Source organism: Panthera pardus, unplaced genomic scaffold, assembly GCF_024362965.1.
Source record: "Panthera pardus isolate Hobbes unplaced genomic scaffold, ASM2436296v1 HiC_scaffold_22, whole genome shotgun sequence".
Taxonomy (NCBI): Eukaryota; Metazoa; Chordata; class Mammalia; order Carnivora; family Felidae; genus Panthera; species Panthera pardus.
In genome coordinates this window covers 34856789-34870654 of record NW_026526788.1, presented here as the reverse complement: position 1 = coordinate 34870654, position 13866 = coordinate 34856789, and the positions used below count along the sequence as shown (strand labels likewise).

At 37.1% G+C, this 13866-nt stretch overlaps 1 protein-coding gene across 4 annotated transcripts in view; it reads right to left on the bottom strand.

Moving 5' to 3' along the window:
* Nucleotides 1–13866, bottom strand: part of KAT6B (lysine acetyltransferase 6B) — a 188946-nt gene that overhangs the window by 55650 nt on the left and 119430 nt on the right. For all 4 annotated transcript variants that reach the window (XM_019444624.2, XM_019444623.2, XM_019444625.2 and 1 more), the window contains exons 4-5: nt 12024–12132; nt 173–288 (exon numbers count right to left, since the gene is read on the bottom strand). In XM_019444624.2, the coding sequence (XP_019300169.2) occupies nt 173–288; nt 12024–12132 (225 nt within the window). The remainder of the gene's footprint in view (nt 1–172; nt 289–12023; nt 12133–13866) is intronic.

Here is a 13866-nt window from a genome sequence, read left to right as displayed (position 1 = left end):
TGCTTAACAGTAATTAAATATAACGAAGGGGTACCATGATCCCTGCTGAAACTTGAAATCACGTGTATTTAAATCTTCAAATAGAAAATAGCAACTGTCTACAAGAATGACAAACCTTAACACTGAGAGCTAGCAATTTACCTGGAGATGGACTACTGAAAGCCATACTTACTGCATTTTTGCCTTGGATTCTACATGCACTGCATGTCTTGCACTCGATGCACTGCCACCTTAAGGCCTTTACATTTGTTGTTAATTCAGGACAAAATTTCAAACAGGATGGGTGTCCTACAAGAATAAAAAGCAAATTGCTTTATGGGAATGGTGCTTTAGATTTTTTTAAACTCCCATTCCCTCATTGTTCATAGATAGTGATAATGCCAGTTAAAGACCTAAAGAACTGGAAAATACAAAAAGATCAGAGAATCCAAATGATACTTCCCTCTCTGCCTTTTTTCCCCTGTATGTAACTGAGTGATTATACAAATGATTCCTTAAGAGAAATTTGGCAAATTTATACCAGGTTCCAATCAAAAGTCTTGGAGAACTTGAAGATAACATGCTCAAATCATGTTCTCATTCCCGTGCCTTCTGTTAACCTCTTGCCCTGGCCCTCCTCATCAGCCACCAATGACCCAAAGTTTGCTGGTGTGCTGGATGGTGAGAGGAGTTACGGAAGTTCAAATAATTCCTGCTCTGCATACTGGAATCATAAAACTTAAAATGACAGCTAAGTAAAATGGGCAGCTTAATAATACAACTATAAATGCAAAAAAAAAAAAATAATAATAATAATAAACCAACAGTATACAGAGAATACCCCATTGCTGGGATATGGAAAGAAGATACTATTGCCATCTTGCCCCTGGTCCTTGAACTTAAATTCTGAAAGTAGAAGCAGAAATTGTGAATCTGAGAGTTAAGAAGTTGGAAGATCCACGTCAAATGGAATATGCCAAGAAGAACACCCTCAGCAGGTTTCCCCCATTTTTCTGAGTGCTCACCTTTTCCACACAGTTTTGGGCACACTTTATCTAGCAGCACTCACTTCACAGAGCAAAACTCGAGACCCTAAGCAGCAACACCATTCGAGGAAGCCACCCAACCTACACTGAGTAATAGATTCCTCCAAAAGGCTTGGGAGTGTGAGCCTAGTCTCTTTGGAAGGCAGTTCAGTTTAAAATGTGATGGTCTTTTATCACATAAACCTGAGATCCCTAAACCTGATTTTATTTTTTCTAAATCTGGTCTTAAAATAGTAAGAACATTAGTAAATCCCATGTGAAAGAACTTATAACCAAGCTGCAAAAGAAACCTGAGGGTAATAAAAAAAGCAGATTCTGCAATTTCAAAACTGTTTTATAATTTCCTGACTTTGGCAGGCTCATTGTTTAAATATGTTTTTTGGGTTGCTGCCAAAAAGGTCCTCCTCCCTAAAGCTTAACAGGTGCTTCATAAAATTCCACCCACTAGGAGATTTGGCTTTTTGAAGTAAAAACATTCAAAATCAATCATCAATACCGTTAATAAAAGCACACTATTCCTGAGCTAAAAAAAAAAAAAAAAAATTCTAAACATCTGTATTTAAGATGTTGAGCAAATAAAATGTTGTCATAGGATTACAAACTCAGGCTTCAGAGACACCCAGGCAGATGCATTTAACCTATGACACCATTCTTTTAGAAGGGTTCCTCTCATTCAAATGAGTACAGGGGGAGGAAGTTTAAATATATAAAAATGGTATCAATCACCTCTTTCTGCTCAGGAATAGCAAACAAAGACAGCTTGCTTGCCTACTTTAAGAAGTGTACTCTGAAAGGAGAGGGGAGAGATCTACTTTGATCAGGGTTCTCCCTCACCCCCCCCCCCATATAGTTATGGGGGTAAGAACTCAAGTTTTAAAGAACAGCAATTTAAATTCCACGCTTAAAATGGGTCCCATCAGCTTAAAAGTATACCATTTACTTCTTTTCCCCCCCTTTTTATTACTTCCTGTAAGTCATACATCACCAGCACATATGACCTCAATTTCATGCACTGAATTTCTCTACATTTAAATCTGCTTTTGTACCTTAGCTTAATATCCAGTAACTAAGGTAATTCACATCTTATTTTAGTTTACTACTTATTCTCACCAAGATCCTATGGAAAATACTTTTTAATAATTACACATTTTAAAAATTAAAGGATTTCAGCCACTGTCAATCAAGAGCAAGGAATATTCCTCCTCTTATTGCTTTCTCTCACTTTAAGCACTATTATATCTCAAAACTACCATTTAAGCTACCCTGTCAAATTCTAAAATCTTCAGCCTATCTTCCCTTTAGGCAGCAATCTTACCTTTATTTAGCTCAAGAGAATTGGCCATAGATCCCTTCCAGCTCTAAATTTCTATGATTCTGTAAAGGATGCTGAGGGATGAAGAAACATTTCCATTTTATTTTCTCACGGCCACTTTAAATTAACACAAAAGACTGTAACTGAGCTTGAAACACCACTACACAATTATAGTAATTAGATAAAGGACAAAAAATGCTATTGATAATGAAATTCCTTACCTCCTATTTACCCATTCCAAAAACTCAACAATTCCCTCTAAAATGTAAGTTCCCTCTGCTCACACAATTCATAGTTGTTTGTCTTTTTGGAGTTTGTTTTGTGATGTGCAGTCAACCAGATTTGAAAGAATAATGTGTATTTATTCACTCATTCCTTCTTATTATGAATACATATGAAGCATAGTCGCTTACAGCAGTTTTATCTAGCAAAACCAAAGGAATACTGTTTAAAATTAAAAAAATACCAATGAAACCGCAAACCAGTAAAAATAATTTTTGGAGGAAGTAAAAACTTTTTCTCTGTGGGAGAAAAAAAACTATGGGCTTTGTAGTAGACAGAATAATGCCCCCCAAAGATGTCTATGCTGTAATCCCTATATAACCTGTAACTATATTCCCTGACACAGTAAACAGGACTTTGCAGATATGACTAAGGGTACAGGTCTGGAGATGAGGAAATTATTCTGGGTTATATGTGTAGGCCCAATCTAATAAGAAGTACTTAAAAACAGAAGCATCTTTTCCAGACTAACCCAGACGGGTTAGTAAAATGAGATGATAAAAGGAAGATGTGAAAGACTCCACCCAGTTTTGCTAGCTTTGAAGATGGAAGAAAGGGGAGACCAGAAGCCAAGAAATATGGGTGGCCTTTTGAAGCAGGGAATGTCATTCACCTAACAGCCAACAACAAAATGGGGATCTTGGTACAGCTAACGTACACAATGGTGAAAAACAGAGTTTTGAGTGTGCCTGGTTAGCTCAGTTGATAGAGTATATGACTCTAGGTCATGGGGTTGTGAGTTCAAGCCCCATGTTGGACAGAAAGTTTACTAAAAAAATAATAAAATCTTAAAACAAAACAAAACAAAACAAAACAACAAGAAAACCCTGAGAGCTTTCCCCCCGAAGGTCAGGAAGAAGCCAAGAATGTCCACTCTCACCCCTTTTATTCAACAGAGTCCTTGAAGTCCTAGCCATAGCAATCAGATAAGAAAAAGGAATAAAAGGCATCCAAATTGGTAAGGAAACAGTAAAACTTTCACTATTTGTAGATGACATGGTACTGTATATAGAAGCCTCAAAAGATTCTATGAAAAAACAACTAGTCCTGATAAATGAATTCAGTAAGGTCGAAAGATACAAAATCAGTGTACAGAAATCCGTTGCATTTCTTTTTTTGTTAATGTTTATTTACTTATTTTGAGAGAGATAGACAGACAGACAGAATCCCAAGCTGTCTCCACACGGTCAGTGCAGACATGTGGGGCTTGAACCCACAAACCATGAGATCATGACCTGAACGGAAATCAAGAGTCGAACACTTCACCAACTGAGCCACCCAGGTGCCCCCGAAATCTGCTGCATTTCTATCCACTAATAATGAAGCAGAATAAAGAGAAACTGAGAAAACAATCTCATTTACAATTGCATCAAAAATAATAAAATACCTAGGAATAAACTTAACCAAGAAAAGTGAAAGACTTTACACTGCATACTATAAAACACTGATGAAAGAAATTTAAGATGATGCAGAGAAATGGAAAGACGTTCATGCCCACAGGTTGGATGAACAAATATTGTTAAAATGTCCATACTCCCCTAAGTAATCTACAGATTTAACCTAATCCTAATCCCTAACAAAATACCAGTAGTATTTTTCACAGAACTAGAATAAACAACCCTAAAATTTGTATGAAAACAAAAAAGACTCTGAATAGTGAAAGCAATCTTGAAAAAGAAAAACAAAGCAGGAGGTATGAAAATTTCAGATTTCACATTATACTACAAAGCTGTAGTAATCAAAACAATATGGTACTGGCACAAAAATGGACATAGATCAATGGAACAGAATAAAAAGCCTGAAACAAACTCATGATTATATGGTCAATTAATCTTTGACAAAGAAGGCAAGAACATGCAATAGGAAAAAAGATAGTCTCTTCAACAAATGGTGCTGGGAAAACTAGACAGCTACATGCAAAAGAATGTAGCTGAACCACTTTCTATTACATCATTGACAAAAATAAACTCAAAATGGACTAAGGACCTAAATGTGAGACCTGAAATCATAAAAATCCTAGAATAAAGCACAGACAGTACTTTCTCTGACACTGTCTGTAGCAATATTTTTCTAGATATGTGTCCTGAGGCAAGGAAAATAATTGCAAAATTAAACTAGTGGAACTACATCAAAATAAAAAGATTCTGCATAGTGAAGGAAATAATCAATAAAACTAAAAGGCAACTTACTGAATGGAAAAAGATATTTGCAAATGACATAACCGATTAAGGGTTAGTGTCCAAAATATATAAAGAGCTGATACAACTGAACACTCAACAAACAGATAATCCAATAAAAAATGGGCAGAAGACACCAATAGACAATTCTCTAAAGAAGACATAGAGATGGTCAGCAGACACATGAAAAAATGCTCATCATCACTTATCAGAGAAATGCAAATCTAAACTATGATGAGTTACCACTTCACACCTGTCAGAATGGCTAAAATGAAAAACACAAGAAACAACAAATGTTGGCAAAGATGTGGACAAAAAGGAATTCTTGTGCATTGTTGGTGGGAATGCAAACTGGTGCAGCCACTGTGGAAAACATTATGGAGGTTCCCAAAAAAGTTAAAAATAGAATTATCATATGATCCAGTCATCGCAATACTGGGTATTTACCCAAAGAATCAAAAACACTAATTTGAAAGGATATATGCACCCCAATGTTTATAGCAGCATTATTTACAATAGCCAAATTATGGAGGCAGCCCAAGCGACCATTGATAGATGAATGGATAAAGATGTGGTGTGTGTGTGTGTGTGTGTGTGTGTGTGTATGAGAGAATATTATTCAGCCATAAAAAAGAATTAAATCTTGGCATTTGCAATGACATGAATGAATCTAGAGATTATAATGTTAAGTGAAATAAGTCAGTCGGAGAAAGACAAATACTATGATTTCATTCATATGTGGAATTTAAGAAACAAAACAAAGGGGGAAAAAAGACAAACCAAGAATCAGACTCTTAACTATCTAGAGAACAAACAGAAGGTTATCAGAAGGGAGGTGAGTGGGGGGATGGGTGAAGGGGATTAAGAGTACACTTACCTTGATAGAGCACTGAGTAATATTTAAAGTTGTTGAATCACTATATTGTACACCTGAAACTAATAACACTGTACATTAACTAAACTGGAATTAAAATAATATATTATATATATGCACACACACACATATACACACATATAGACAAGTATTTGTTGAAAGAAAGAAAGAAAGGGAAGGGAAAGAAAAGAAAAGAAAAGAAAAGAAAAGAAAAGAAAAGAAAAGAAAAGAAAAGAAAGGGAGGGAGGGAGGGAGAGGAAGGAAGGAAGGAAGGAAGGAAGGAAGAAAAAGAAAGAAAGAAAGAAAGAAAGAAAGAAAGAAAGAAAGAAAGAAAGAAAGAAAAAGAAAGAAAGAAAGAAAGAAAGAAAGAAAGAAAGAAAGAAAGAAAGAAAGAAAGAAAAAGAAAGAAAGAAAGAAAGAAAACGAACAGACAGACGGGGCGCCTGGGTGGCTCAGTTGGTTGAGCATCCGACTTCAGCTTCAGGTCATGATCTCACGGTTCAGGGGTTTAAGCCCCGCATCGGGTTCTGTGCTGACAGCTCAGAGCCTGGAGCCTGCTTCTAATTGTGTGTCTTCCTCTTTCTCTGTCCCTCTCCCCCTCACACTGTCTCTTTCTCTCAAAAATAAATAAACGTTAAAAAAATTTAAAAAGAAAGAAAGGAAGGAAGGAAGAAAAAGAAAATGGGGGTCTTGGTCCTAGAAACAAACCCAAGGAAATGAATTCCGTCAACAACTTTGTGGTAATTTGTTACAGCACCAATGGAAAACTAATAAACACTCTGACACTGGGACCCTCGGACTGGCTATCTGATCAACCATCTGTCCATCTGAGACAGGGTGAGGACAAGACAGGCATAGTCTAGCAGGAAAGAGACACATTAAATAAGAATTAGAACTAATATGTGACAATGGGCAGCTCAGAGATATGGGCGAATCTAGCAGGTTAGAAGAACACCTTCCTACAGAAGAGACCCATAGGATGAATGGGATTAGATGGGACCAGTTGAGGGGCAAGGTGGGAGAAGCCAGAATGTGCTGAGGGACAGGGGAACACGGCACACTCACACAAGAAAGGTTCAACAGAACTAGTGTGCACAATATACGGGGTGGGGGTAGTGATGCAAAATAGGTCGAACAGGAGCCCAATCTGAAGAGGATTTGGGGACTATATTAAAGAATTTGGATTTTTCCTAAGGGTAATTGGTAGCCACTAAATCTGTGAATAGATTTAAAGTTTAAAACTTTCACTTAGCCTTGCAGCATGGAAAATAGATGAGGAGGGGAAAGAGAGTCAAGATTATATTTAGGTTATTATAATAGCAGATCTGAGCGGGTTTGGTGGGAGTGTGTGGATTTACTGAGGATGTGTAATATAAATTAGGACACAGAATCCATGTATTTTCAGCGATTCCTTCGTGTGAGAATAGAACACAGGATGGCTTGTGGAACTGACTGAATAGCCATTCGCTGAAATGGGAAATCCCTGAGGAGAAGAAAGAAGTCAGTTTGCTGAGATTTCTGTTGTTATCGTAGTGTTTATTGTTTTGGGGTGGCAGGGGCACTGCAAGGTTGATAGCCTGTTTGGGATACTTAACTCTGCAAAGCCTACAGGGCATCCAAGTGGAGAAATTCTGGAGGCATTTATATCTAAGTATCTGAAGCTATGAAGCAAAGAAGCACAGGGCTAAGGACAGAAGCCTGAAGAAACATTTAGGGGATGGATAGAGACAAAGAAGCTAACAAAAAATATAGAGAGAAGGAAGTGGTGACAGAAAACACAGAGAATATGAGATCACAGAAGCCAAAGGAAAAGAACACTTAAGGAAAAAGATTCTCAACGGGCCACACGGGGCTGAGGACTACTTGGTGTCAACTGAGAGATGTGCACTAGAATCTGATACAGATTGAAACGTGACCTTCAGATTTTGCTACATGGAAGTCACTGTTAATCCTAACAAGCACAATTTCAGTGAAATAAAAGGCCATGAGCAAAGTTTCTGCACTTAGATAATCAATCCAGCTGCGGGCTTGGAGAAGGTGGGGTTCATCAGTCCTTCCTCCTCCAATCTATGTATTCCTCTTTGGAGTCCATCTTTAGGTTTCTCTGTAGTCAAGGGTCTCCTTCCCAACCTAATCATTCAATCAGTATCGACTTGGTGTGAAACTGGATAACTAACCAACCAATCCCTGGGAATTTTCTCACAGTGACCCAAAGAAACGAGTGATCTTTCTTTATATACCTACTTATCTGCATACTGCACCTACCAGTTCAGTCTGGGAGAAGAAGGCAGGCAAGTTTTGTTCAGGGTTAACACACAATTAAAGAAACCCAGCAGAGACTTCAGGTCTGAGGGCAGAATGACATCTGATGCCACAGCTTGTGCTCCCTTTACTGTACAAAGGTGTGGTTCTTGCCTTCCCAGCTGCATCACAGCGGCCTCTGTCTCCAGTTTCCATGAGCTTCCACTTAGAATAAAGCTGTAATTTGGAACTGTACACTTATCTTAGATTTGCTAATTTGAAAACACACATGCACACAACTCATCTGTAAGTAAGATTTAACCACCCAGCAATCTGAGCAGCAGACACAAAATTTCATTTGGTATAATATCTAATACTTATGTGAAGCTAATTAAAGATAATTTGGTCTTAATGAGGCAAAGAGAATATAACAGTGTTAATTTCAAAGTAGGCTGATCCATGAAAGTCAAGTAAAATCACTTCCTAGTCCCAACATTTCTAAAGACCTGAAGACTATCTGATGATTCCCTCATTCGTATTAGTGGTTAGAATAATCCTTCATGCTTGTGTAATGTTTTATAGTTACCGATAATCTTCATATCATTATCTCACTGGATGCTCACAACAGCGCTATGGGTGCAGGGCTGCAGACATCACCCTCCACATTTTACAGATATGAAAACTGCACTTACACAGCCAGCAAGCAGAAAACTGGAAAACCACATTTGGGGCTCCGTGCACTCGGCACCTCACCTCTTATTTTTACTGTCTGTAAACCTGAATTATTTTCTCAAAGGAACTTTCAGCAGGAAAAACATAGTTAAATAAAGTACTGCCCATTTGCAGCACTAAGCCACTTTAAAAATAGAGACATTTCTAATTGGCTTACTTTATGATGTAAGGAGAAGGAAACATTTATTACTCTCATCTATGAAATCTAAGCAGAGCTTAAGTGTGACATCATACAAATGGTACTTCAGACAGAGGCACTACAAACCAAAAGGCACATATGGGAAACACATTTAAGAATGATCCTCCTTATAGGCTGCCATCTATATTTCCTTTTTCTGGTTTTATACTGCTTTGGGTATTTTTTTCACATGCGCATTTTACATTAGGGAGTCCTTTGATCATTACAAACAGTTTCAATTCAATCCTAGAACCAGGGGACTCTTCTGAGTGTGAGATAGTGGCCATTTCCATAAGGCCAACTAGGGGTACCAACCACTCTGTAATTCCCATTGGAGAAACTGGACTGGACTGTGACAATGGGGTTTCTACCATTATTAGAGGGTACTGTTGAGCCATGCCAGCCTATGTTATTGTTTTTTCCTCTATAATTATCAAGTGTCACAACAGAACATTATAACTACAAGAATCCCCCCAAGCTCTCCAAAGAAGACCCATATTTTATTTTGATTCTTCTATTTAAAGAGTAGCAAATAACAAAGTCTACTCCTCTGATGTACCAGATGAAGTAAATGTCTACAATGCATCGCCCTGAGCTAGGAACAGTGTTGTTGTTGTTGTTTTGACTAAAGTAGCTAAATCCAGACTGGCAAAGCACATTGAAGGGAATATTAGGTGAACCTCAACACTGAGCCAGTCCCCATGGTGGAGTCCAGAGCAGCTCTTGGAGATCCTCTATCCTAAACAAAGGGACACGATGCCCCCAAGGGCTTGAATTTCTGCCATGACCCATACCTTGACTCCAAAGCCTCTGGCTTTTTCTACCTGAAAGGAGGAGGAAAGGCCGGCTCACAAAATGACCCTAGTTATATAAGCCTTCCAGACAGTATCCTTAGTCCATTCTCCATTTGTTAAAAGAGAAAACAAAAGTGTTTTTGAAGAGAAAACCTAACATTACACCTACATACCCTGGTAAAATAAGAAACTTTAGGGGGAAAAAATTTCGGTGACCTCAAAGTATAAAGGAGATCAAACCTCTCCTTTGGCAGGTCTTCAATCTGGGAAAGACGAAGGAGATTGATTACATCAGAAAATCTAAGATCTACCTGTTTAGAATTACACCTTTATACCTTGTGAAGGAGGCCTTGAAGTTATGATCTGGTAGATAATGATCTCAAATTCCTTATCAACTCAAGTAAGTGTATCAGCAGAGGTAAGGAAATATATGAAGGGAACTTTTCTTCCCACATTTAAGTGCACTTTTAATCTGTCTCGGCATCCAGACAAATAGATACACTAAAAAAAAAAACAAAACCAGTGAAGGTAGTTTTTAAAGTACCACCTTAAAAATAACAAAGGGTAAACCCTAGACAAGTGAACACCACTAAACTGATCAGGCAGTTAAACAAAAGAATAATTCATTCAGAATGAGCCTCGTGAGAAAACCCAAAAGATAACTCCAGAGTCAGAAGTGATGAGTGAGGGACTACTTTACCAGGATAAAACAGGGAGATTGGAGGGTTGAAATTTATTAAACTGAACATACAGATAATGTTTCCATGCCCTTTTGTCACTATCCATGATACCATGGGCAGGTAAAGAATTTTAATGAATCTGTAAAGCCCATCAAAAAGACTGTCAGAATGCATTTCTCAGGCAGAGTTTGAAATGTCTTATTTCCAAGGCTCTCCCTTCCTAGAAGGGTCCTGAAAACTGCAGAACCACATACAGCCTACCAAGTTAAACCTTTATAGGAGGAGGGAGAATCATTACACAACACTGTCATTCCTCAGCATGAAACATTTCCTCTATCCAACCATCAAACAGCTGTCAAAAATGGTGATAAGATTTGAAATTACTTGGAGCAATCAAGGACAACAGCAAACATGGCAAATAATGACAATGGCTGACATTTACAGCACACTTACCATAGTTACTGTAGACCCTGTGCTAGGCTATTTACCTGTGTTCTTTCATTGAACTCCCACAAAATCCAAGAGGTAGGTGCTACCAATATCTAATTTTCTAGTGATGAAATCAAGGCACAAAATAGTTAAGTAACTAACTCAATGTACAGGAACTGGGGCAAGGCTGGCTCTTGAGTTTGTTCTTAACCACTACACTATACTGATTTCCTAAATGACGGTATTCTGTGGCTTTTTGCAGTCTTGTTGTTGTTCTTAAAGATAATTATAACTACAGAAATACTTGCTTATGAATGTTAAAATAACACTGTGGGGGAAAAGTGATAGAAGAGAGAAGAACAGAGAGAAGGAAATTTAAAGATTAACAGAGATTATTTTTTTAATCCAATTAACTGCCACTCAGTCGGCTGGAGGGTCTGTGTGTGTATATGCATACATACAACTAGAGAGAGAGAGAGAGAGAGAGAGAGAGAGAGAGAGAGAGAGAGAGAGAAAGAGAGAATGTAGGCAACTATCATCTAATTAGCAAGAAGGAAGACCGGCTTGGTAAGCACAATTTGACTTTTATTTTCCATTTTAGAACTGGAGATGTGGTCTTAAAAACTCAGATTGAGGAAAAAAGCACAGGTGACAGCTACTTGACAGCATCCTGAATACTACAATTTGCCAACGATTGGTCCAGTGTCCTTACCCAGCAATTCCTTGATTTCAACATCGCCTTCTTTATAGACCACTCTTTTCCTATCTTATTCTAGGCAATCTGAATTTTTTCATGCCTGATGATTTCTTGACTCTGTCCTGCAGTTTCCAGAACACTGTCCCTTTCATTCAGAGTCACACAGAGCTGGGTTGTAATATTGTATCTCACCAGTAGGTGTCATGACCTGAAACACTATATATTCCAACTCCAGGATCTCTTAAGTTGAGACTGCCTATTATATAAAACAAGCGATTCTAGTTGTATTCAGCCTGAAAACATAGAATTCTCTACACTGAATTTTCCTGCAAAATACTCCACACTGAGTTACCAATGCTGGTATGAAATCAAAGCTTAATTATAAATATTAATACTACTACTACTACTATATAAACATACATGGTACCTTTATGTCAGTGCTAATATAAACACACGTTTCCTCTCTAGTTGCACTTACTTATTAAATTTAAAGCCTATGCTATTACCAAATAATTGCTTTAAAAAACAAATGCAGTTTTGATAGAGATATAAATAGCATACAAGTTATAGAGGAGCAACTATACAAAAAAATACCAACTTACCACTACTGCCACAATCTGCACAAGAGAGGAGTTCTTCTGGTTTCTTTTCACGATTTGATTCTTTAGTCCCCAAACAGAAGCTACATATCGGAATGGGGTCGGCACGGGGCTGTGACAAAATTAAAATGAAAAAATACTCAGTTTTCCATCTCAAAATTAACGACAAAATATTAAACTCAAAGCTTCTTATGTATTTCCTTAACAAAGAGAAAATGCTGAGTAAGGGATACAAAACAACATTTCCTAATTAAAAAAAAATCTCTTCAGTCATTTGATGCTAAAGTATTACCTGAATAATGCATTGAAGTCTAATAGTAAGATTCAGAAGTAATTTATATTAAGCCAATGAAATCTAAGACCTTTATATATTATATAACCTTCCTGAAATGAATATTATTAAAGACTCTTTTCAGGGGTGCCTGGCTGGCTCAGTCGGTAGAGGATGTGACTCTTGATTTTGGGGTCATGAGTTCAAGTCCCACATTGGGTACAGAGATTAAACAAACAGATTCACTTGAAATATCAATTGTTCCCATAATCCATACGCTTATAATAAATTGATTCATCTATTCAGCATTATAATTTATGAATACCATCTAATTAGTTCAGATTGTTTAACTAAACTTTGTCAAATGTTCTAGTGCAAGCCACTATTATTCATCTCTTAAATTTTTGATATACAATATTGGCATGTTGTTAGGTGACATAATAAACAAGAACTTTAAAATGCTGTGAGATCACTTGGGAAGCTCAAAGGATCACTAACAAGGTCTTTCTGGCACCAAGGTCTTCCAAAGTAAACCACACCATGCCACACAAAGGAGATAAAGTCTCAATCTCTGACATCCCCACATTAATAAAATAAAAAACAAAACATTTGTCTAATCCCCTAGTACCCCTTGCCTCTGAGGAAACTGCTTTTAACAATGTATAAGTCTGCATATACATCTCAGTGTCTGCATTGTTATTTATGACTACCAGTGATGCTAATATTCCCATTCATATGAATAAGTTGAATGTGTCTACAGATCTGGTCACATTTATTTTGAACAGCCAAAACTGTATGAAAATTAAAATTTTATTGCATATTCCAAGGCTTCACACATGTTGTCTCTAGCCATCTGAATGTAGCTATATGTATTTATATTTGAATCTCAAGAATCAAAAATTCAGGGCAAGAAAAGTTAGCATAATCATAAATCTTTTTAATGTAAATTAAGAATAAGATTTTGCAAGGTCTAACTTTTTAAGTATGTATCAGCACAAAATAAACCCTTAGTTGTTCAGCTACTCTGTCCCAAATGCCTAATTAATACATTGCCTGATACATAGTAGGCACTCAAAATATATGTTAGCTGAATAAACGGAAGGAACATATGCTAGTTAAAAGAAGAAACCCTCATCTCTAAGATACGATTTCAAATGGTTATAATGATTCCAACAAATGTCTTGGTTCACTGTGAAAACATGTCATCAAAAAACACAATTCATCTTATGACTGAGGATGTGCAAAATTGTTCAATATGATTATTAATTTCATCCTACAATGTGAGTATTCGTTATCTTGCCCTTATTTTCAGTTTAATTTGTTCTCTTAATATGCACAGGCTTTAATTTCTGAAGTAGCTATGCAAATGTATTTTTGTAGCCACAGTTAAAAAGCAGAGTATAAAACACTTTGTACCAGAAAAACCAAAAAAGACAAGCAACAACAAATTGGTCACTGACTCCAGCCACAATTTTTTAAATGCCAGATAATCAGCACTGCATAATTATGGATCCATAGTTATTACTTGCAACTGCTCAACTGTAGTACCTTGGGAACACTTTTGTTCCTTTAAAT